This window comes from Nyctereutes procyonoides, unplaced genomic scaffold, assembly GCF_905146905.1.
Source record: "Nyctereutes procyonoides isolate TBG_1078 unplaced genomic scaffold, NYPRO_anot_genome, whole genome shotgun sequence".
In the NCBI taxonomy this organism is placed as follows: Eukaryota; Metazoa; Chordata; class Mammalia; order Carnivora; family Canidae; genus Nyctereutes; species Nyctereutes procyonoides.
In genome coordinates, this window is record NW_026575049.1 from 25,309,337 (window position 1) to 25,335,372 (window position 26,036).

The following is a 26,036-nucleotide window of genomic DNA, read 5'->3' on the forward strand; positions in this document are numbered from 1 at the left end:
TACAAATCTTGTGGAAACGACCAGATAAACATTGCTAGGGCCCTCTCCTGAGGAGTAAATATAACGGACATAGTAAAGCACAGAGCAGACGTGTAGGAAGCACTCCTTGAATTATCACCAGCAGTACTGCAAGGGTAAACTCAGCTGGTACTGAAACTGGAGACGTGGCAGTGGCACTCAAGCAGAGTGGAGTCCTGAGACCTCGTGTCTCATAGTATGACAGGTTAGAGGTTGAAAATGGTTTCTCCAGTTCTTTGTCGTTTGGTTCTTAGGAACTTGTGAAGTTTTTTTCCCCTCAGCATTTATTATAAAGTACATAAAATTAGCTTTTGCCGTCCTTATGGCAGTGGAGTTGTATTAACACTCAACAAAAGAGAAAACTGGGGCGCCTGGGTAACGCAGGCGAGAGACATCTAGTGTAGCGCCCTCAGCACGGGGTCCGCTTGAGAGACACTCTCCCTCTGCCCCTCCTGCCCGCCCTCTCTCTCAAATAAAAGAAAACCAAAAGGGTTAAGTGACTTTCCTAGTTGCTCACGAGAATAATCCCACCTGTATTGGATCGCTTTGATCTCAAGCTCCATTTTGTCTTCCTACCACACCCGGGAGATTTCAAAAGTGTTGAACTCTGTCCAATCAACACTTCCTTTCGGATAAAATGTGAGTTTAAAAATATCGTCGAGAGAAAATACGAGTTAACTCGCAAAGAAATAGTAATGTTTGAATCCCCATCCTGCCGGCTACCAGTCTGTCTTACGCAGGGAAGGTGGCCATCTAAACCTTTCCACGTCCCCCTGCTGAAGCACATCCTGCCAGGTCCGCGAGCGCGAGACAACCCGGGTCAGACCCAGGGGGCAGCCCCCGGCTTTCTGACTGTCAGGCTGCTCCGCATGATTGGGCCAGCGCTTCTCTGCCCCGCCCACACGCGTCCGCGGACCAATCAGAGACAAGGGACTTTCCTGGGTCCGCCTTTCCCCTCTTTCCGCCCCTGCGCCCTCTGGCCGGGAGACACTGCGCGCTAAGACCCGGAAGTGGTTGTTCTGGAGGAGGCGGGACTGAGGAGGTGGGGCCTGTGGCGCTCACGCTCCGGGCTCTGGCGCTTCTTTCCTCTCTCCGCTCGCTGCGGCTCCTGAGGGAAAAGTGTTACAAGGTCTGCGGGGAGTCGCTGCAATGGCCTCCGTGCTGTCCTACGAAAGCCTGGTCCACGCTGTGGCCGGAGCCGTGGTGAGGCGGGGTCTTCACGCCCGGGCCACTGAGGGGTGTGGGGCTTCTGTGGGGCCAGTCCCGGGGGATGGCTGGGGGATGGGGATGAGAGGGAGAGGGCGGGTGGGTGTCTGCAGTCGTGACTTGTGGGACGGGGAGGAATGAGACACAGGAGAGAAGATGCTGAAACAGTTCGAGGTGAGGCGCAGCACACCCTCCGCCCTACCTACTGTTTTTGGTCTCTTAGAAGATATCTGGGAGATAGACAGCGATGATCCCACATACCCCCACAGGGAGTCTCGAAGAAATTTAAAGAGCAGTCATTTCCCTTAAAGGCCCCCGCACACACAAACTTCGTTCCACTGGCCATAGGAGAACCTAGGTGTGAAGCTGTGTTGCTTACCTATATTGCCTATTTTCATATTCTTGCTGCAGACCAGTGGCAGTACTTGGGATATCTTTGGTTAAGAATTGGCAGAAATACGTCTCCCCCCCCCCCCAATTAAGATGAGAGTTGCTGTTAGCCACAAGTGTACTTTACTATGCCGTATGTGTGTGGTTCTTGGGGTTGTGGTGTCTCAGTTCCATTTGACACCACTGCCTTGTCCTTGACACTTTCCACTCTTGGCTTGGATAACTTCCTCCTCTGGTTGTCCTCTTACCTCTCTGACTGCCCTTTCTCATATCCTTCTCCTGCTGTCAACATGCATCTTTTAGCAGTTGGAATCACTGTGACTTCAGAGGATATCGGAGTCGTCTCCTTTTAACCAGCAAAACTTCACTTTGAGCTCTCATTCTGTGCACACTAATCAGGGATGAACCCCAACTCCATCATTTGTTAGGCGAACCGTGAACTTCACTTTCCTAGTCTATAAAGTAGGGTTATCAATACCTACTCTACAGACTTGTTTTTAAAGTTAGTTGACACAATACTTCATGGAAGTGCCTGATTCAGGAGTCTTGGTTTATTTCCTTAAACCAGGAGAGCCTTTCAGCGAGTACAAAGGCCCTGAAACGGAATCTTGCTTGACATGCTCTAGGATGGTCACGGAGCCTTCTGTATCTGGAGTGGAGGGAATAAAGAGGCAGAAAGTCTTCAGGGAACAAACTACATAAGACTTTAAGTGGGAAAGAGAGCTAGCTAGCTTTTAGAGGTTTTTGAGCATTCAGCAGCTTGCTGATTTACATTTTAGCTATGATCACCTGGCTCCTCTGTTGAGAGTAAACTGTAAGGGAGTAAAGGTGGAAGGAAGCAGAGATGTCAGGGGGCTGTTATGTCCTCTCAGGCAAGAGATGATTTTGGCTTGAACCAGGATAGTGGCAGTGGAGGTGGTTAGAAGTGATCATTAACCTGGAATATATATTTATAAGATAGAGCCACCAAGGTTTGATGGTGGATTGGATATGGGATGTAATAGAATGAGGGTTGGTTGACTCTCCCAAGAGTTTTTGGCTGGAGCAACTGGAAGCATTTACATTTACTGAGATTATGAAGACTGTAACTGAGCAGATCTGGGAGAAAGATTGGTTTTGGCTCTGACTAGATAAGTGTAGACTGAGAGAAGGCTGCGTAAGCACACCAACATTAAGAGATTTGGGAAGTGAGATAGCACCAGCAGAGGAGACTAAGGAAGGGCCTGTTGGGTAGGAGGAAAACTAAGAGAATGCGGTGATTTGAAAATCACACGGAGAAGGGTGAAAATCAACTGGATCAGATAAGATGAGGAGTGAAAATTAACCATTGTTTTTGTTTTTAAGATTTTATTTTTTTTATTTATTTATGAAAGACAGAGACAGAGAGGCAGAGACACAGGCAGAGGGAGAAGCAGGCTCCATGCAGGGAGCCCGACACGGGACTCGATCCCGGGTCTCCAGTATCACGCCTTGACCCAAAGGTAGGCACTTAACCACTGAGCCACCCAGGTGTCCCAACCATTGGATTTATTTTATTTTTTTTTTTTTAGATAATATTGCAAATCTTTTTTTTTATTTTTTATTTTTTTATTTATTTATGAGAGAGAGAGAGAGAGGCAGAGACACAGGCAGAGGGAAAAGCAGGCTCCATGCACTGGGAGCCCGACGTGGGATTCGATCCCGGGTCTCCAGGATCGCACCCTGGGCCAAAGGCAGGTGCCAAACCGCTGCGCCACCCAGGCAGGGATCCCACCATTGGATTTATTAACGTGTTTATCAGTGTGATAAATCCAGTGGTTAATTGACAAGACACATTTTGGTAGATAGTGGAGTGAATAGTTGTGGTGCATCTAAGGAAGAATGGGAATATGGGAAATGTTTGTTTTCCTTTCTTTTATCAATGAATGCTATTGATTCAGCACCTGTACTGAGTGCTTTCTAGGTGCCATGTAGTGTTCTAGGTGCTACAAATATAGTGGAGAACAGTCTTTTTCTTCACAAGGAGTGCATTCCAATGGGGGAGTCCGATAGTAATTGAGTAAACAAAAAAAATAAAATAATTTTGGATAGTGTTAAGTGTTATAAAACAAAATAAGCATTGGCAGACTTTTTCTGTAAGAAGGCAGATGGTACGTATTTTAGATTTTGTTTACAGTCTGGTGCAGGTACTCAGTACCACCATGATGGTATGAAATTATTATTTAATAATAAATAATATAATAAATATAATATAATAAAATTATTATTAACCAATGACAATAAGTAAGTGAATGAATGGAGCTGGTTTCAATAAAATCCTGTTTACAAAACAGACAGTAGATTGGATTTGGCTCTTGGGCCATAGTTTTTGGAGCCTTATTACAGAGCATGACTGTAGATACAGGTAATATATCTCTATGTAACCCACAAAGGTATTTCTATTTTTTTTCTTCTTGCCAGTTTTTCTCTTGTTGAAGTTATGTTTGAAATTATGCATCTTGAATTTGCTATGGTTTTTCTTTCTTCCATAAGCTGTGTTCGATTATCTAATAGATACACATTAGGAATTTTTTTTCTCTCTCTTACTTCCCCTCAGGGTAGTAATGTTCCTAGCACTTATCCGAGAAGTGACGTGGTATTTGGGGGGTTTTTTTGGACTACTATGCTGCAGAATGTTCTCAGACTTTTTTTTTCCAAACTTTTATTTTAAAGTTAAACCATGTAACCTAGGCCCTCATTTCTTCTGATTGCTACCAAAGGAAAAAAATTTCACCACAAAAAAAGTCACTACAGTTGATAAGAAAAATGGCTTTGTTTTTAATGATATAGTATTGTGGTGACTTCTATTTAATTAGATGTTCTGAGCATAGCGTTCAGTCAAAGCTTTGAGATGATCAAGGAGAGTCGGCTTAGCATAGTGGTTAAGAGTACTTGAGTGCCTGAGTGCCTGAGTGCCAGGCAGCCTGGGTCAGAATCCTGGCTCTGCCTCTTAGTAGCTGCCTGACTTCAATATAAACTCTTAGTAGGGCTGCCTAGAGTAGTTGCTTCTCCCCAAGGGATTGTTGGTCATTGCTTAAGATGTTGATTTACAAGCTTTTTTGAGTTGCCATGTTTCATGTTTGCTTATTTGGTTTCAAATTCTACATTTTCACATCAAGTGTGGTGTTGTGCACATAAACACACACATTTAAAAATTAAAATAAACAAATAGTGATTTTGAGTGTTTTATGGTACACCTTGGGGTAACTGTAGATAATCTCAAGTATTTGAAAATCAGAATTGTACTATTTCACGAGAATGCTATAGCTCTAACTGATGACTATTAGATGATACAATTAATGGCCTCATTCCTAAACATTTCTCAAAATTTTGAGTATAATTAGTTTTATAGTTCTATATTTTTGGTTCTCATTAGATTAGCTTTGAAAGCTGGATTTTATTTGTAGAAATGTACATTTGTAATTAAAGGAAATTTTATTAATCTACAGTTTGAAAATTGAGATTGGTTAGAATTGCCTAAGTGGGGTCTAGACATTGAAACAGACTTTGGAATTGTAATGCTAATAATCAGAGGACTTCTTTTCTCCCTATAGTTAATTTAAAATTTTTTTAGTTGCATAATTCATGTTTTAAAAGAATTTCATTTCTGAATAAATACTGTTAAATTCAGATCATACAGAAATATGAAAGAATCCTCCTCCTTTCTCCTTCCACTTCACCTTTTATTGCTCTGTGACTCAGAGCCCAGGGCACACTTTAGAACTGTGTAAGAGGCCTATTCAAAGCATTCTTCTCCAGTTGGTATCCCAAGAGAAAATTAGGTCTCGTTGACTAACTCTGTATTTCAACACTTAATATTACAGTAGACTTTTCACCATGTAGACTCAGTTCCTACCTTTTAGAAGTAGAAACCAAGTAGAGGAACTTGTTGATTTGCTATACAGGGCCTTCTAAATATAAAAGTTGGTGAAAGAGTCTGTCCTCAAGAAGCTCTTTGTTAAGTGTATGGTAGAGGTATGAAAAGAACCCTGGTAGTACCAAGGGAGAAGTGGTGGGCTGCATCTGTGAAGGTGTTGGGAAGCCTCCCAAGTTGATACATTTAGACCCAGTCTTGAAGGAAGAGTAGGAGTTTGCTAGGTAAAATGAAAAAGGAGGGTGATAAGGGAGTTTTAGATAAAACAAAAAAGCATGGCCAAAGGCCCTTATGTAAATCAGCATTTGGGGAACTTCAAATTAGTTCTGACATAGCTTGTATAAAAGACGAGAGATGAGTAGAAGGATATGAAGTTGGGGAATCTCATACTATGCAAAGAAGTTAGTTAAATTTTATCACAGTGTTTGTCAAAATTGGTTGTCTTTCTCATTTGTGTTTTCTCTGTATTTATATAAAATAATCATTTACAAATAAATTTTTTGCTTATATAAACTAGTATGATAGAGTTTCATATCCTGGAGTTTTTGGTGTGTTTGTTTCAGAATATAAAACATTTCCCCATGTCTATCAGTTAGGGTTCTCTGGTTGCAAGCTGGAGAAACAGACTTTGGGTAACTTAACAAAAAAAAGTTTATTGGCAGGCTCTTTGGGAGCTCCCAGGATCAGCAGGGAAGAACTTGAAGACTTGAAGTAGGAAAGAACCAACATGTTCCTAAAAGATTTCTGAAACTATCACTGGAGAGTGTTGGGCACCACTACTGGAATCAGTGGATTTTGTCCCTCTGTAGCATTCTGATTTAAGCACATGATTTAAAGTCACGGGAGAGTCCCTATAAGCCCTGCTCAAAGTTATGTGCCCAGTCCTTGACTGTAACACATGGGAAAAGGATCCTTCCAGGACTCTTCAGCTAGTGTGGTGGAAGGGTAGGCACCTTGGTTTACCATCCTACTAAAATTGCACACTGTGGGAAGAGATAAAATCAGGCTGTCTTTAGGAAAAGGGAATGATGCTATGTGGCCCAAAACATCAGAAATCCACTATATCATTTAATTAAAAAGACTGAAAAGTATTGTTTTTTAATATAAAATATTCTATTATATGAGTATTCTATAATTTGTGGACATTTACATCTTTTCTAACTTTTCACTGTGGTAAACATTTTGTGCAATGTAAATGTTACTGTGGCTTCCCACAGCCCATTATGAAAAATCTATGGGATTGCTTAGTTTTAAGTGACTTCCCTAATGTCACTCGTTAATTTATAGACTAGAAACAAAAACCTATATTTCCAGATTCAGTTTAGTTAACTCAGATTCTAATTTGTAAAATGTCAGTTACCTCACATGGTTCTGTGAATATTAATCAAACATAAGTAAAACAGCTTTAATAATAGGGGCTCAGTAAATGGAAGCTATTAATCATTTTGTATACAACTGTGTTTTCTGATTTTCTGTGCATCCTATGATGTAGTTAATCTGATGTTATATTTGGTAGTGATATTTAGTACTTAGAATTTCCTAACTTCATTTTTTTCTTTAAGATTTTATTTTTTTAAGAAATCTTCTCTCACCAAATGTGGGAGTCAAACTCACAACCTCGAGATCAAAAGTCACATGCTCTACCAACAGCCAGCCAGGCACCCCTAGGATTTCCTCACTTCTTAACCCCCTCTCACATCTATTAACAGCTCTGACAAGTAGGCATTGTGACAAGTTAAAAGTTTGGGCTCTGAAACTAGACTGCCTGAGCGCCAACTCTGCCCAAAGTGTGTGACTTTGGTCATGTTTCTCAACCTCTCTTTGCCTTGATTTCTTCATCTGTAAAAAGAGGAAAATAATAATACCCACTTCAGGGTTATTTCCTAGGCTTTTGGACAAATATCTTCATTCTCACACAGAGACAGCAAAATGGAAAGAGTGATGTTAAGTGACTTGGCCATATGTGCAGGGCCAGAAACCAAGTCTCCCCTCTCAGCTACTCTCTCTTCTCTCTGCGGTCCCTAGCTGCCTCCTCTCCTACACTTCTTGTCCCATTCCTTTCTGTATTTCAAAACCAGACTCGAAATACCCTTAGATCCTGGGGTCCTGGGAGTCCCACGTCAGGTTCCCGGCATGGAGCCTGCTTCTCCCTCTGCCTGTGTCACTGCCCCCCCGCCATCGTGAATAAATTAATTTTTTAAAAAAACTTTTTTTAAGATTAAAAAAAAAAAACTCAAAAAGTAGTGATTGGAGAAAGTCTTTGTTTTATTTTTACTTCCTAGCTTGCTGTTTTATTTCATTTAGACTTCTGCTAAATTATAATTGAATTATTATGTAGCTTTTAGTCTTTTAAGACTTCATTGTCTCATTACCTCCCATCCAAAATATATCTTGATTTCTTAGTAAACTTTTTTTAAGACTTAATTTTTTTTAAGATTTTATTTATTCATGAGAGAGAGAGAGAGAGAGAGAGGTAGAGACACAGGCAGAGGGAGAAGCAGGCTCCATGCAGGGAGCCTGACGTGGGACTCAATCCCCGGTCTCCAGGATCACACCCTGGGCTGAAGGTGGTGCTAAACCACTGAGCCACGCGGGCTGCCCAAGACTTAATTTTTTAGAGCAGTTTTAGATTCACAGCAAAATTGAGAGGAAGCTACAGAAATTCCCCTTATATCTTTAGCCCCACACATCACATCTTCCACCAGAGTGGTACATTTATTACAATTGATGAACCTGCATTGACATACCATAATCACCTGAAGTCCATAATGTATATTAATTAGTGTATATTCACTCCATGTTGCACATTGTTTGGATTTAACAATGTATAATGACATGAAACCAATATGGCAGTATATTGTGAGTACTGTCACTGCCCTAAAAATCCTGTGTGCTCCACCTGTTCATTGCTCCTGACCTCCTTAGTCAACTTTTTAACTAATGAGGTCATTTCAGTTCTCCTAATCTTAAAGGTTCTTATGCAGTCTTTATTGGGATCATTTTTCTAATTTTGCTTCTTTATGCTTGAGTCAGAAACAAGTTAAAGAAAACTGTATTGCCATATATACAGTAGTCTATAACTTTATTTTTTAAATAAATATGGTATAATTGCTGCAAAAGAAGTTTTAGACTAAAACTTAATTATCCATAGCATCTTGATATCCATATCATTTATGTTTTCTTCTGAATCTGAGTTTTCTGAACTAGAAAATGGAGACAGTGACACTTTATTTTCTGGGGTCTCCTGAGAAGTAAATGTGATAGTGCAGTGCCTAGAAAAGTGTAGTAGGCCATAATTTATTTATTTTTCAGATATATTCATGCAAATATAGTATTTGTACCCAGTTTCAGAAATTCAAGAGAATTGAAATTTTTTTCTCACCTTATATGGCCAACTCTACCCATTCACTTGTAGCAGATGATCTCACCTTTTATTATCTAGATAAAAAGGGGCTACTGGGATGAGCTTTCTCACTTTTTTATTTTTTCTGATTACAGAGTTAATTGTAGTTCTATATTTCCTATATTCTGCTGACCTCAGGAAAAACAGATGCATCCAGTTTCTGTTATCTTTAATCCTCTTCACTCATCCCATCCCCAAATATCTTTTGGGATTTTGTCCTATTAATTTTCACCTCTTTCCTATAGCTTTAGCCTTTCTCCTGTGTTTGTTTCCTTTCAGCCCTCAAACATGCTTAGTTAGCACTATGCAGTCATACCAGACTGGTCTGGAGACTGCCTTCTTAGCTGCTGCTGGTTCTCCTAGGTTTACTTAAAGAATATTCTGTACCTACTGCCTCTCCTCCTAATCCAGTCTAACAACTGGAAATACTGTTCCAGAGGCCATCACTGACTTTCTAATGGTTTAGTCTGCTGACTTTTCATTCTTATTTGATTGGACTTCTCAGTAGTATTTTATGCTGTGGACACTCCTGCCTTCTTGAAGAGCCTTCTGAAAGAATAGTTTCTTTCTTTCTTTCTTTCTTTCTTTCTTTCTTTCTTTCTTTCTTTCTTTCTTTCTTTCTTTTTTCTTTCTTTCTTTCTTTCTTTCTTTCTTTCTTTCTTTCTTTCTCTCTCTCTCTTTCTTTCTTTCTCTCTCTCTTTTCTTTTCTTTCTTTCCTTTTTTTTTTAAAGATTTTATTTATTCATTCATAGAGACAGAGAGAGAAAGAGAGAGAGGCAGAGACACAGGCAGAGGGAGAAGCAGGTTCCATGCAGGGAGCCTGACGTGGGACTCTATCCAGGGTCTCCAGGATCACGCCCTGGGCTGCAGGCGGCACTAAACAGGGGCTGCCCTCTTTCCTTCTTTCTTTTAGATTTTATTTATTTATTTGAGAGAGAGAAGAGCACAAGCAGGAGGAGGGGCAGAGGGAGAGGGAAAAGCAGACTCCTTGCTGAGCAGGGAGCCCAAAGCAGGGACTCCATCTCAGGACTCCGGGACACAACCTGAGCCAAAGGCAGACACTTAATTGAGTCATGCAGGCGCCCCTCTGTCTTTTTAAATAAATATTAATTACTCTTTTGGAAAGAACACGAGTAACCATTACTCGTTTTAGGGCCCTGATTAATACTGAGTCCTAAAAGATACTATAAAAAGGATATATAGGAACCAACATTTGTTGAGTGTCCACTGTACAACGGGCACTGGTACCTGGTACAAAGCTAGGTGCTTTTATAAATTATTTCTCACTTCTCACAGCAATCCTCAACAGTTAGATGTTGGTCCTAAAATTACAGATGAGGAAATTGAGGCATGGAGATTTGAAGTTACTTGTTATAACTGGGACCTAAACTTTGGTTTATTTTATTCCAAAGCTCATGCTCTTTCCAAAGACACTTGTTTGTTGGTTATCCATTAGGCCTTTTGTTTAGTGTATCTCTCTGTGTATAATAAGAATGAGAGTTGATTGCTTTATCAAGTGAAAGACTCATATTAACTCTGATTAGGTGAATAACATTTTTGATTATCAATGCCACAGTAAGTAGCTTTCAATCCTTGGAATTTCCTTAGTTCAAGATCTACCACTGAAAATGTATTTTAGTTATTTTTCTTTCTTTCTTTTAAAACTAATCCTTCGGGGGATCCCTGGGTGGCTCAGTGGTTTAAGCACCTGCCTTTGGCCCAGGGTGTGATCCTGGAGCCCCGGGATTGAGTCCCACGTCCCGGGCTCCCAGCATGGAGCCTGCTTCTCCTTCCGCCTGTGTCTCTGCCCCTCTCTCTCTCTCTCTTTCTATGTCTATCATGAATAAATAAATAAAATCTTTAAAAAAAATAAATAAAACTAATCCTTCTATCCAGTAATGCCATGTACTACTCCCATCAGGAGAAGTTGTACACTGATTTCAGTGGTGCTGTGACTCAACCACCATTTCTAGACTCCTCTGGAAACTAACTTTGGAATTGGCATTGCATTTTTTTGACTGTGTTCACCCTTCAGCGGTGAATTAACATTTTGGAAATGGTTGAATTTGATGACTTGGTTGGTAAGCTAACCCAAACATCATTGTAGCTAAAGGCATCCTCTGCTTCTGTATTTAGGTGTGTCCGTGTCTATTATTCCCATAAGATTGCATATGCTTAGGGGATTGGATCTTGACTAGATTTACCCTGTCGTCTCATTCTGACTCTTGTCTGCCGTAGTAAGTGTTCAGCTCATCTCCATGTGTGTTTATGTTGATCAAATTAAAAAGTGGACTTTGGATGTTTATTGACCTTTTACAGACAGGAGAGATAGCCCAGAAAATGAATAAACCATCTATATTTTGAATATGTAACCAGAAATGTAGATGCTGATACATTATTAAGGAATCCAAGTGCTGACTATGGGACTGTTCACAACAGAGAGAGACAAAAATGCCCAGGAACTTAAGCTGAAATGATTTATATGACTTTGCTTGCCACTTTAACTCTGCCTCTGATCTGTTTCTTGAAGCTGAAGTATTGCCAGCCACCTAATGATTTTTTGTTTTGGTTTGGGTTTTGCTGTTGAGTCATTAGTTAATTGTTTAAGTTCCTGCCCTTGAGGTGCCCATAGTCTATCTAATAAGGAAGATAAACTCCTTAACAACTAGATAGAGTATAGTGATTGCTGTGTAATAGAACTTTTTACACAGGATGCATGATACCAATTTAAAACTACATCCCTCTTTTGACTTTCCTTTCTGTCAGTGATATTGTCATTGCTTGTGACTTTCCCTTCTTTTGCAATTCATATCTAATAAATCAGTAAAGACTATTGATTATTCCTTTTAGATTTTCTGGCAGATATCCCTTCTCCATTTTTTTAGCCACCACTCAAACTGATTCAAGGTCTTATACTTTTATTTATTTGTTTGTTTGTTTGTTCTTAAAGATTTTATTTATTTATTCATGACAGACACAGAGAGAGAGAGAGAGGCAGAGACACAGGCAGAGGGAGAAGCAGGCTCCATGCAGGGAGCCCAACGTGGGACTCAGTCCTGGGCCCCCAGGATCAAGCCCCGTACCAAGGCCGAAGGACAAAGGCTGCGCTATACCTCTGAGCTACCTGGGCTGCCCCGAGGCCTTATACTTTTATTTATTTATTTTATTTTTATTTTTTTATTTTTTGGCCTTATACTTTTAAATCAGATGTTCTTTGACATATCAGCTTTTGTTTTGTGTTCTGGTCTTTCAGGTTGAGATGGCACCCCTAAAAGGCCCATGGCATGTCTTTTAATGAAATACTTGTATAGAAAGGGTTTAAATTCAGATTTCTGGCTTTTTTCTTCTTGATTTTGTCATTTTTCCTAATTTTCATATCCAGGGTAAAATGGTAGCTATTTTATGTCAGTTTTTATTTTCTTTTTCTTTTTCTTTTTTTTTAAGATTTTATTTATTTATTCATAAGAGACACAGAGAGAGAGGCAGAGACATAGGCAGAGGGAGAAGCAGGCTCCATGCAGGCAGCCTGATGTGGGACTCAATCATGCCCTAAGCCAAAGGCAGATGCTCAACCGCTGAGCCACCCAGGCATCCCTATTTTCTTTTGTTTAGTTTACTAAGTTTTATAAATTTTTCAGAGGTAGGTTATTAAATTAGAAATACATGTCTTGGTTCACTTGTTAAATATCCAGGGAACATAAAAGAGTGATGTTAGATGCTCTGAGGTAATAGATTTGAAATGTGAATATGTTACCAACCTGCTCATATACAATTACCCAGTAAGCCTGGAATCCCAAAGGAATATGCTGTAGAGGTGAATGGAAAATGGTCTTACTCTTCCCCAGGAATATCAGTTATCTCCCACCTTGGCACTGATTTGTATAGGGAAATCACCACTGAGATTTTGAAGCCACAAACCTTCTCTTAGATTGTAGCCTGAATTCACTACTTGCGTCATTCAAAAACCTGAAGTGAATAATTTAACTTAGAATGATTCTCAGTTGGTGGGACCCCAGAATGTCTGGGCAAAAATACTTTCCATTTTAAAAGAATGCCCAAAAATAAAATTCTAAGGGTGATCAGTTCAAACTAACTAAACTCACAGAGAAACAAAGCATTGTGAACAAGAACAGTTGCAGGCAGCAGCAACAATTGGAAAATGGAATTTTCAGTTCACAATCTTAAAAGGCTATTTATATATATATATATATGGCTATTTATATATATTTATATATAAAAGAAGGCTAGAATATATGTGTGAGGAACAAGAAACGAAGATTGGCTGAGCATATTTGAAAGTTAATCAAATAGAATATCTAGAAATGAAAAGTAAAATAACTGAAATTTGAAAGTGGATGCATGATAGTCATGGGAACACTGAAATTTAAACAAAAAATTATAGGGCAGCCCTGGTGGCACAGCGGTTTAGCGCCACCTGCAGCCCAGGGCATGCATGATCCTGGAGACCTGGGATCGAGTCCCATGTCGGGCTCCTTGCATGGAGCTTGCTTCCTCCTCTGCCTGTGTCTCTGCCTCTCTCTCTCTCTCTCTCTCTCTCTCTCTCTCTCTCTCTGTCTCTCATGAATAAATTAAATCTCTTAAAAATAAATAAAATAAATACACAAAAAATAAAAATTATAGCTCTTAGAAGATAGGACAAGAAGGCAGAGAGGAATATAAAAGAGCTAAGTTCTCATTCTCCATAGTATATGATAAATAATGTCTAAAATTGATGAACCAAAAGATATCAGGATATTTTTTAATTATATGGAGATGGGTAAATTTCAAAAGAAACAGCTGAAAGAAGCTAAAATAATTGCCTTTGGGAGGAAGATTGGGTGAAATGGAGAGGAGTAGGCAAGAACTACTGTATTTTGCCATTTATATTCCATAACTTTTAAAACTATGTGCATCTTTTTTGATCAAATAAAAATTTAAAGCTAAAACAGCGCATAGCTGTAAATTGGTTACTGAAGCTGAATGATGGATTCAAATTCAGAACAGGTATATCAATATATTAGACACAACTGAAGATGGAATCAGTGAGCTAAAGGATAGCTGACACTTGATTCTCATTTGCAATGATTGTAGTCAGAAAACTGTGGAGTATTTTCTTCATTTTCCTGAGAGAAAATAACATCTCCCTAGAATGCTATATCCACTGAAAAATCTTTAAAATGTATGTGAAATAGAGACATTTCAGAACATCAAAAAACAGTTTGCCACTAGCAAGATCCTCATTAGAAGAAATTTTAAAGACTGTTCTTCATACATAAGGCAAGTGATACTAGATGGAAAGTATGAGATGAAAGAAGGGATGAAGAGTAGAAAAATGGTAAATATTGCGTGTGTCTAAATCTAAACAACTTTATCAAATAAAACAAATTAACTGTTTTGTGGACATTAAAAAAGAAGCAAAAAAGTTAGAATTAAAGTAGGCAACAGTAGCATGAAGGTGAGTGGGAACAAATGGAATTAAATTTCTATTGTTTGGAGGAAGGATAAACCAATTGAATGTTTTAGCATTTATTTTTTTTAAAGATTTTATTTATTTATTTATTCATGAGAGACACACAGAGAGAGATGCAGAGACACAGGCAGAGGGAGAAGCAGGCTCCATGCAGGAAGCCTGACGTGGGACTCGATCCCAGGTCTCCAGGATCACACCTTGGGCTGCAGGTGGTGCTAAAACACTGCACCACTGGGGCTGCCCTGTTTTAGCATTTATAAGTTAGGAATGTATGTTGTAATTACTAGATGGCTTGTGAAATTTTATCATGAAATAAGAACACGATTGAATAAATAGCAGAGGTAAGAAATTAATTTTTTTTAAAAAACCTCTAGTCAAAAAAGAAAGCAGAAAAGGGCAGAAAAACTGGCTAGAGCATGTATGACACATAACATTAAAATAAGATGGCAACTTTAAATCCAAATAAATGTTAACTAAATTCTTTGGCTAAAAGAGAATGCACTAGATTGATTTATAAAGGGAGAAATGCTATTTATAAAAGATGTGTCTGAAAGAAAAGGATGCAGAAAGTTCAAAAATAAAAATGTGAGAAAAGATCTATCAGACCAATACTAAGCAAAAGAGAGCTATTAACATCAGACAAAATAAACTTTATAGTAGTAATGGCATCATAGAAAAAAAAAAGGTTCAGTATGTCAAGAAAATAAAAGTTTTAAGTTGTGTTCATCTAATAACAGTCTCAAAATATTTCAAGCAAAAATTTAAGAAAAAAATACACCAATCTGTCATCAAAATGGAAAGTTTTATTTTTATTTATTTTTATTTATTATTTTTTTAATGATAGAGAGAGAGAGAGAGGCAGAGACACAGGCAGAGGGAGAAGCAGGCTCCATGCACTGGGAGCCCGATGTGGGATTCGATCCCGGGTCTCCAGGATCACGCCCTGAGCCAAAGGCAGGCGCCAAACCGCTGCGCCACCCAGGGTTCCCCCAAAATGGAAATTTTTTAATATATCTCTCAGTAGTTGATAGAATAAGTTGGGGGGTAGTTATGAAAAAATTGAATAGTATATTTAGCAAACTTGACCTAGTAGACATATACAGAACATTATACCAAACAACTGCAGAATACACATTCTTTTCAAGCCAAATGTGGAAAAGTTACCAAAACTGACCATTTAGTTGACTAAGCAAAACTTAAATTCTCAAAATGTTTTGAAATAGAATGAAACAATCAATTCTTAAACCATAGTGCAGTCAAATAACAATAACAAAAAGATAATTTAAAAAAAATATATGTTTGGAAATTAAACACATTTCTGAAACATCTATGAGTTGAGAAATAATGGAAATAAAATATTTAGAATTGTGTTATAATGAAGATAGTGCATATTAAAACTTTTAGGTACACTGAAAAATACAAATTATCATTAAAAAAACTAAAGACTTGGGGCAGCCCTGGTGGCGCAGCAGTTTAGCGCCGCCTGCAGCCCAGGGCCTGATCCTGGAGACCCGGGATGGAGTCCTACGTCGGGCTCCCTGCGTGGATCTGCTTTTCCCTCTGCCTCTCTCTTGCTCGCTCTGTATCTTTCATGAGTAAATAAAATAAAATATTTTAAATAAATAAATAATAAATAAATAAAATAAAATTAAATTAAATTAAACCGAAGACTTGAATAAGTGGGAAGACATCCCATGTTCATTATTGTAAGACGATATTATTAAGATGGCAATAGTCCCCAACAGAATCTACAGATTCGGTGCAATCCCTAATAAAATTCCAATATGCTTTTTTCAGAAATTGATAAGCTGATCCTAAAATTCATATGAAAATGCAAAGGAGGGTGTCTGGGTGGCTCAGTAGTTGAGCATCGCCTTTGGCTCAGGTCATGATCCTGGAGTCCCAGGATTGAGTTCCACATTGGTCTCCCTGTGGGGAGCCTGCTTTTCCCTCTGCCTGTGTCTCTGCCTCTCTGTGTGTGTCTCTCATGAATAAATAAATAAGATCTTTAAAAAAAGAAAATGCAAAGGATCCAGAATAGCCAAAACAATCTTGAAAAAGAAGAACAAAATTGACAGATTCACATTTCCCAATTTCAAAGCTTAGTACAGAGCTACAGTAATGGAAAGAGTGTGGAACTGGCATAAAGATAGATAGATTAATGGAATAGAATTGGGAGTCCAACAGATCCTCAATTTTTGTTCAACTGAGTTTTGGCAAGAATGTTGAAATAGATCAATAAGGAAGGAATAGTCTCTTTGATAAATGTTGCAGGAACAACTGGTTATCCACATGCAAAAGAATGAAGTTGGACCCCTACTTAAAATTAAAATGCATTTAATTTTAACAAAAATTAAAATGAACCATAGACCTCATGTAACAGCACTATAAAACTCTTAGATGAAAATATGAAAATATAGGCATAAATCGTTATGACTTTAGATTAGGCAATGGCTTCTTAGATGACACCAAGTAATAAAAAAGAAAAAAATATGTAAATTGGATTTCATTCAAATTAAAAACTTCATGCTTTAAAGACCCCATCAAGAAAACGAAGACAACAGAATGGGGGAATATATTTATAAGTCCTATATCTGTTAAGGGTCTAGTATCCAGAATATGTAAGACTGCCTACAACTCAATAGGCAAATAACCCAATTTAAAAAATAGACAAAGGGGACAGGCCCAGTGGCTTAGGGGTTTAGCGCCACCTTCAGCCCAGGGTGTGATCCTGGAGACCTGGGATTGAGTCCCACGTCAGGCTCCCAGAATGGAGCCCATTTCTCCCTCTGCCTGTCTCTCTCTCTCTCTCTCTAATAAATAAATAAATCTTTAAAAAAATAGACAAAGGATTTCTCCAATGAAGATATACAAGTGGCCAATAAATACATGAAGAGATGCTGAACTGCATTAATTACCAGGGAAATGCAAATCAAAACCACGAGGAGATACCACTTCATACCCAACCAGGGTAGTTGTAGTCAAAAGGAAAGTTAATAACAAGTATCGCAAGTTTATAGGGAAGTTGGAAACCTCATAATTTATTGGTGGAAATATAAAACTGTGCAGCCAGGGGGATCCCTGGGTGGCGCAGCGGTTTAGCGCCTGCCTTTGGCCCAGGGCGCGATCCTGGAGTCCTGGGATCGAATCCCACGTCGGGCTCCTGGTGCATGGAGCCTGCTTCTCCTTCTGCTTATGTCTCTGCCTCTCTCTCTCTCTCTCTATATATATATATATATATCATAAATAAATAAAAATTAAAAAAAAAACTGTGCAGCCACAGTGGAAAAGTTTGATAGTTCCTCAAAATGTTAAAGTTTTCCTATGACCCTGCAATTTCACTCCTAGAAAACTGAAAACATATATTCATACAAAAATTTGTACATGATGTTCATAACATTATAACATAAAGCCGAAAAGTGGAAACAACCCAAATCCATCAACTGATGAATGGATGCACACAATGCATTGTGTGCCTACAACAGAGTATTATTCAACCATAATACAGAATGCAGTTCTGATTCGATTCCACAACATGGATGAGCCTTGAAAGATACATCATCAACAAAAGATGATGTATTAATTGATTCCATTTATATGAAATATCCAGAATAGGCAAATGGAGGCAGAAAATCAGTTAATAGTTAATAATGTAGGTTTTCATATTTAATGGGATGTTTATTATAACAGCAATTCTCAAACTTTTTGGTCTCAGGATTCCTTTATACTCTTAAAAATTATCACAGCCTCTGAAGAGCTTTTGTTTATGTGGTTGTAACTATCAGTATTTATTAGAAGTTAAAATTGAGAGATCACTAACATTTGTTTACAATATTAAACCTGTTACATGGTAACATCTATAATATTTAGAAAAACATTTCGTCCAAAATAGTAAGAAGAGTGACATTGCTTTATGTTTTTGCAAACCTTTCTAATGTTTAAGAGAAGATATTGGATCCTTATATCTGCTCTGCAATTCAGCCTGTTACAGTATCACATATCAGGTACCCTCTGGAAAACTTTATTACATGCTGTGAGAAAATGAGAATGAAAAAGGGTAAAGCTGTGATAGTATTCTTATGAAAATAGTTTTAATCCTACAGACCCTTGCAAAGGGTTTGGGGATTTTCAAGGAGCCCCAGACCATACTTTGAGATTCCCTGGGCTCTATGCTCTTGTATTCTGATGTCTTCAAAACTATAATACATACTTGTTGTTTAAAAAAAAAAGTAATAATTATATGGAGATGCATAATAAGGGAAATAGGACCATCTTTAACTCCTTTCCTCTCCTTATACATTCACTGTTAAAGTTTTTGTGTGTGATTTTTCCCAGATTTGTGTGTATTTGTATTATGTACCCTTTTGTAAGTGGAAGAGGAGTCAAGTTAAAGGACTGAAGAAAGTTTGAGAACAAGGTAGAACAGTGAACAGTAGAACTGGAAGTCCGAGAGCTCTGGATTCTTACTCCATCTGTGCCCCTAGAGCTTTGTGGAGACCTCTTCACTACCCTTACTCAGACTCCTTAGATCTCAGATGAAGGGAGTCCAGTACAAGGTGATCTCTACAGGCTTTTCTAGCTCCAGGTGCCAGTGTGGTGTATGAATTAATTTGTTTCCCAAGACCTGATGGTTAAATGCCAGAGGGGGATGGTAGAAAGTTGTGACTAAACATGTTTGGTTTTTGTGAGGCACCAGAAGGTTGTTTCTCTAGAAATGGATTCTTTAAGTTTGTAATTAATGTCAGCACTAGAACTCCCACTCAGATGGTTAGAATTCTGTGGGACTCAAAATAATAGTTTTATTTTTATGTCTCTCTGGCACAACAGTATTGTACATTGTGGTTATCTTCTTGGTATTTTGTGCCTTCTAATTTTATGTAAGTGAACAGACAGTCCTAGAGGGAAAAAAAAACCTGAGTATTTATGAAAGAGGAATTTAATTCAAATTCTAAAAAGTCATGTGCTTATATAGCTTGGCATAAGACTTACATATATAATAAATATTTTCCTTCAGGTAACAGCTGCTTATGAAAACGAAACCAGTCATCTGGGTGTTTGCTTGGTGAGGAGACAAATATAGCCAAGTTCCCAATGTACAGAACAGCTATGTTCCAAATTTATCTTTAGCATTTTGAATACATTTTTTCATGGATATTAAGTTTATTTGTAGGTGCATACATACAGTCATACATTAATTAACAAGTTTAGGGCGTATGCTATGCCAGGTTCTATGCTGAGTGTCCAGACTGGTACCCAAAAAAATATTTGACACATAAAATAGGTCCCATATTAGTACCTTTTTTTTCTTTTTCAGTAATTTTTAGTGCTATATTAGTAAGTTGGGTTTTGGGGTTGTTTTTGTTGTTGGTGGTGGGTTTTTTTTTTTTTTTTTTTGGTTTGTTTGTTTTTATTGCACCAGTGGTTAAGAGTGTGGTCTCTGAAGCCAAGCTGCCTATGTTCAAATATTGATTCTGCCACTTGCAAAGTGTAACTTTAATAAAGTTACAAAACTTCTTAGTATCTTTTTCCTCATGTGTAAAATGGAGAAGATACTAGTACTTACCTCATCAGGTTGTAAAGATTAAATGTTTTGGGGTGGTTTTTTTTTAATTGTGTAATTCACGTAATATAAAATTAATCATTTTGAAGTATACAGTTTATTTTGAATGAGTTTGAACCCCATATTTGTTGTAGAGACTGCTAAAGAAAAAGACCCCAAAACTTTAAAGAGTACATTTCAGCAGTACTTAGTACATTCGTAATATCTCACTCCAAAACATTTTGAGTGGATAAATACAATCAAATATTACTAAGCCTTAAAAAGGAATGGAGTACTGATAAATGCTCCAAGGTGGCTAAGCCATGAAAACATCATGCTGAGTGAAAGAAGCCACACACAAGAGGCCACACTTTGCATGACTTTTTATGTGAAATATCAGAATAAATACATCCATAGAGACAGCAAATTAGTGGTTGTCAGGGGTGAGTGGAAGGAAAAGTGGAACATGCCTACTTTTCTTTTAAGGTGATGAAAATATTTTGGAATTTGGTTGCACAACACTGAATATACCAAATGTCACTGAATGGTATACTTTTAAATGGTTAATTTATGTTATGTGACTTCCATTTCAATTTTTTTAAATGATAATAATAATAATAATAATAAAGCCACTTGATCATTTAGATTGGCCAAAAAAATTGTTAGGCAACCAAAACCAAAGAGTCTGCTTAATCCTATGGGTTTCTGCTCTTCTTTCGGGCTCCAGTGGATTTCCCTTACTTTCCTATGAGCTCAGCTAAGCATTTATTTTGTGTGTGTGTGTGTATTTTATGTAACAGTACCAGGTATTTTGCAGCATGTTGTCTAAGCCATCATATTGCTGGAAATGGAAGCCCTCATTTCACCCCTGAATTTTTTTTTAAAGAATTATTTGTTTTAGAGAGCTAGAACACGAGCAGAGGAGGAGTGGAATGGGAAGGGAGAGAGAGAGGGAAAGAATCTCAAGTGGACTCTGCTCTGAGTACAGAGCCTAACAGGGCTCAATCTCACAATCCTGAAATCATGAAACCTGATCTGACCTGAGCCAAACCAAGAGTCAGACCCTTAACCTACTGAGCCGCTTAACCTACTGAGCCACGTGACACCGCTACATAATACTGTTACATATAAACCTTTTCTGTCATTATTAGTGATTGGAATGCAGAGGAGGCAATGCTGGATTTTGAGTTCACCATCTTGACCCAGTCTTTCCAGTACTAATAAATTTTTTTAAAGATTATATTTATTCATGAGAGACCCACAGAGAGAGGCAGAGATACAGGCAGAGGGAGAAGCAGGCTCCCTGTGGGGAGCCCGATATGGGACTGGATCCCAGGACCCTGGGATCACGCCCTGAGCTGAAGGCAGACACTCAACGACTGAACCACTCAGGTCCCCCCAGTACTAATAAATTTTTTAAAGTTTTTTAGTTTTTACTGATTTGAACTTTATGCTAGTCCTTGAGGAGATAATAGATCACTGAACTCTTTGGACTGACTGTTCTTTTTATATTGGCATAAAATGTACTTCACTTTAAGATTTCAAGGTAGATAGGCAGGGATTGCCAACTTAGGAAACTTCAGGTGTATGTTTAAAGCTGGCAAGGAAGAGGGATGGAGATGGTCCAGTTGTTTGAAAAAGTAGTTTCCAAACAGGACTTTTCTGCCTGGAGATGCCCTGTTTATGCAATACCCCGCATGGACATGTAGTACCATGCAATAGGGGAAAAATGCCACAGTCTTCATGACCTTAATAAGCATTCTCCAGCTTTCCGTTTTTCTTTAAAATTTCCTATAGTGTGATCAAGGATGCCAGAAGCATAGATCTGTAGACTGTAAGCCTTTGTGGGTCCAATGTTTCTTGAGATACCAAGTATTATCTAGTCCTTACTAAAAAAGAACATTTATGTAGTTGTCAAAAAAGCATTAAAAACTGGTGGGGTAACTTGAATAAACATTTCATTAAGAATCTGTGTTATACAAAGAGTAAATATTATTTTAGTCTGGTAGAGGAAACCTATAAACAAGTGCTGTGGGAGCACAGAGGAATGAACAACATAGAGGAATGTTGCCTGGCAGGCAGCAGATGGTAACATTCAATCTGAGTTTTGAAGAATACTAAGAGAACAAAACAGTGTTCTCCCTTGTCAAGCAGACTGACCTATTTAAATAGATAAGAGACCTGGCAAATGTTTCTTATCTATAAAGTTGACCTAATTTCCAGTTTTTATGATTAAAATATTATATATAACTATTATTAGATCAGTAGGCTAAATTACTAGATCAGTAGCCTAAAATTTGATCTTATGCCTGAGAATATACACCAGTGGGCCTCCATCTGAGTTGAGAACCATAAACCCACATAAAGATTTCACCCCAAACTAGTGCTTGTGGTTTTAGTCTGTCATAGGAATTTTTTTTTTTAAAGATTTTATTTATTAAAGAGAGACTGCAAGCAGGGGAGAGGGGCCGAGGGAGAGGGAGAAGCAGGTTCTCCATTGCACAGGGCTCAATGCCAAGCTTCAACCCCAGGACCCTGGGATCATGACCTGAGCTGAAGATGCTTAAGCAACTGAGCCACCTGGTGTCCCTATCTGTCATAGGATTTTATGAATGGAAAGACTGGTGTTGGCTTCTGTCCCCAATAATTTTTGTCATTGTATTACCCTGGATCAATTATTTATAGAATATTGAGCTGAGATTGTCCCTATTTTACTAAAAACACAAGCAAACAAAACCGTTTTAAAGCACAATATGAGGGCAGCCCAAGTGGCTCAGCGGTTTGGCACCGCCTGCAGCCCAGGGCCTGATCCTGGAGATCCGGGATTGAGTCCCATGTTGGGCTCCCTGCATGAAGCCTGCTTCTCCCTCTGCCTGTCTCTCTCTCTCTCTGTCTCTCATGAATAAATAAATAAAATCTTTAAAAAAAAAAAAAAAGAACAATATGATTTTTACACCTCTTTTACTTTGTGGTAAATATATTGATTAAGCAAAGAGACTAGAAGTATGTATCTATTTGATTACTGGATATTTTGACTTGTGGAGTTATCAGCGCATAGGAGCAGCAACTGACCGATATAAAAGGTTAAAAATCCATTTATCTGTTCTCTTTTACATGTGTCCTGGGTTGCAAAGCCCTAAGTCTGTCCTTTTCAGGGACCCATCTTCATTTTCTTTTTCAGCATGAGAGAGAGAGAGAAAAAAATTTCTTCCAGAAAATCAAATACTTCCACTTAAGTACAAAACTAGAGAACTTGAACAATAATAATCCCAGTATTATATAGGTGCTTTCCCTAAAAATCTGATTTGACCCTTGTTAATAATGAATTTTTGTTCACTTAAAAGTTGTGTCTCTTTGTTTTTGTGAGCCTGTAATGGCTAACAGCTTTTCAAACTTTGCAGGGAAGCGTGACAGCAATGACTGTGTTCTTTCCCTTGGATACGGCTCGACTGCGACTTCAAGGTGGGTATCCTCTGCAGGCACCATATTCTTATCATTTGATGTCAAGAAGCAAATGTATTTATATATATTTTTTAAGATTTTTAAAATTTATTTATTCATGAGAGACAGAGAGAGGCAGAGACACAGGCAAAGGGAGAAGCAGAAGCAGGTTCCACGTAAGAAACCCAATGTGGGACTCAGTCCTAGACTCTGGGATCACTCTCTGAGCTGAAGGCAGACATTCAACTGCTGAGCCACCCAGGTGTCGTCCCCTTATTATCTTTTTATTTTTTTTTATTTTTATTTTTTATTATTTCTATTTATTTATTTATTTATTTATTTATCTATCTATCTATCTATCTATCTATCTATTTATTTATTTATTTATTTATTTATTTATTTATGATAGGCACACAGTGAGAGAGAGAGAGGCAGAGACACAGGCAGAGGGAGAAGCAGGCTCCATGCACCGGGAGCCCGACGTGGGACTCGATCCCGGGTCTGCAGGATTGCACCCTGGGCCAAAGGCAGGCGCCAAACCACTGCGCCACCCAGGGATCCCCCTTATTATCTTTTTAAAGTAATCTCTACATATACAATGTGGGGCTCCAAATTAGAACCCTGAGATCAAGAGTTGCACGCTCTTCCAACTGTGCCAGCAGGCTTCCCAACAATATGACTTTTTAAAGGCACAGTGTGGAGAGTTTTTACTGGGGTAGATCTTCTCAAAAGAGACGAGAGAATAGGGAAGCCTGGGTGGCTCAGCGGTTGAGGGCCTGCCTTTGGCTCAGGGCATGATTCTGGAGTCCTAGGATCAGGTCCCGCATTGGGCTCCCTGCATGGAGCCAGCTTCTCCCTCTGCCTGTGTCTGCCTTTCTCTGTCTCTCATGAATAAATAAATAAAATCTTAAAAAAGAGAATAGGAGACATGGTGGAGCCAAACACCCACTGTCACTGCTAAATTGAGCGTGTAGTCCTAGTTTGTCTCTTGCATTATAGGACTAGACAACTCTCTATAATTCCTACTTGCTTCTTCCCCAGTATTTTTCAACTTGAAGTTATAAACCTGTGCCAGAACTTATGTGAAGAGATGAGAATAAGATTAGCTTTGAATAACTCCTATGTCAAAACCCCTCATGGCTTTTATTATAAATTAATTTTTGAGTTTTATAATAGGTTTCTTTCACGACTCAAAACCCAAAATATATAAAATGATACATAACATGATGGAAAATCTCACTCTAATCTGCCCCTTTCCCCCTTTTCTCTCCCCTGCAGATAGTGTCTTTATTAGTCTCTCAAATAATCTTGCAGAGTTTCATTATGGAATAACAAGCAAATAAGAATATATATTCTTAGTTTTCTCCCTTCCTTCCACAAAAAGCATGTTTGTCACACTGTTCTGTACCTTACCTTTTTCACTTAACAGCATATTAAGTGCCTTCCAAACAGCATATTTGGATGCCTTCCAAATCAGTGCTTTAGGAGCTTCTTCATCCTTCCAGTTTTAGAGTGTACCATAGCACGGGTACACCAGGACATGTTTCACCAGAACCCCTTCCCCTATTGTCGATTCTTCTCTCTCTCTCTATCTTTTTTTTTTTTTTTTTTTAGGAAAAAAAAACACCCACTGGGTGTTTTATTTATTTGAGAGACAGAAAGTGCAATCAGGGGGAGGAACAGAGGGAGAGGGACAAGCACTCTGTGCTGAGCATGGAGCCTGAGGTAGGGCCAGATCCCACGACTCCGAGATCACAACCTGGGCCAAAACTAAGAGTTGGCTGTCTAACTGATGGAGTCACCCAGGCGCCCCTCTTCTCTTTTGTAGACTTATTCATATGCTACTTTGTTTCCATAAGTTCTATCAGGTAAATTCCCAGAAGTGAGATTGCTGGATCAAAGAGTAAACCTGTTTGTAGTTTGGATAGCTATGGCCAGATTGCATTCTGTGGGAGTTTCCTCTTCACCATCCTACAAGCCATATAGGTATCAATTTTAATTCTTAGGAAATTGTTTCATTTCCACATTTTCGTTTTCAAAATATTCTCCAAATGTGGGTAGGAAATGTGAAGTTAAGTGAGGTTTTGTGATTTTCAGTGAGAATGCCAAGAAAAGCAGAGTTCTCATCCTTTTTTAATTTTTAAGTAAGTTCAAAAATAAAAATTTTTTTAAGTAACTTCTACACCCAATGTGGGGCTCAAACTCATGGCCCTGAGGTCAAGAGTTACATGTTCTACCAACTGAGCCAGACAAGCAAGCACCCTGTTCCCATCCTTTTGAGATCTTTTATTTTTTAGATTAGGAAACAGAGCAGCAGCCTAAAACTATGAAAACTTGAGTTTTAATCCTGGCTCTGCTGCCAACTATGTGTATCCTTCACAGCTTTCGTGTCTGGCCTCTCTGCTAACAGGGAGATGATAATTTATTTCCTCTTTATAAGATGTTAAGCTAAAAATGAGAATACATAACTTTGGGGAAAAAAAAACAAGAAAGCCTTATAAAATATAAGATTCCTGTCACATCTTTTGCTTTGGGAATTAGGTGTTGAATTAAAATGTTTTATGGTTTATGAATAACAGATGAGACCCAAGGAATCCACAGTTGGATTTAGCACACGGGAACAAAAGATTGGTAAATTCTGAGGCAAGTTAGGGAGCTCAAAGAATAAGACAGGAGA

General features: G+C 38.5%; 1 protein-coding gene across 1 annotated transcript in view; it reads left to right on the forward strand.

The window, feature by feature from the left end:
- The first annotated feature begins 1,047 nt into the window (after positions 1 to 1,047).
- The window catches only part of SLC25A17 (solute carrier family 25 member 17), a 43,809-nt gene continuing 18,820 nt past the window's right edge, over positions 1,048 to 26,036 (forward strand). Inside the window, exons 1-2 of the mRNA XM_055329337.1 lie at positions 1,048 to 1,221; positions 23,320 to 23,380. Of these exons, the coding sequence (XP_055185312.1) occupies positions 1,168 to 1,221; positions 23,320 to 23,380 (115 nt within the window). The 5' untranslated portion in view covers positions 1,048 to 1,167. The remainder of the gene's footprint in view (positions 1,222 to 23,319; positions 23,381 to 26,036) is intronic.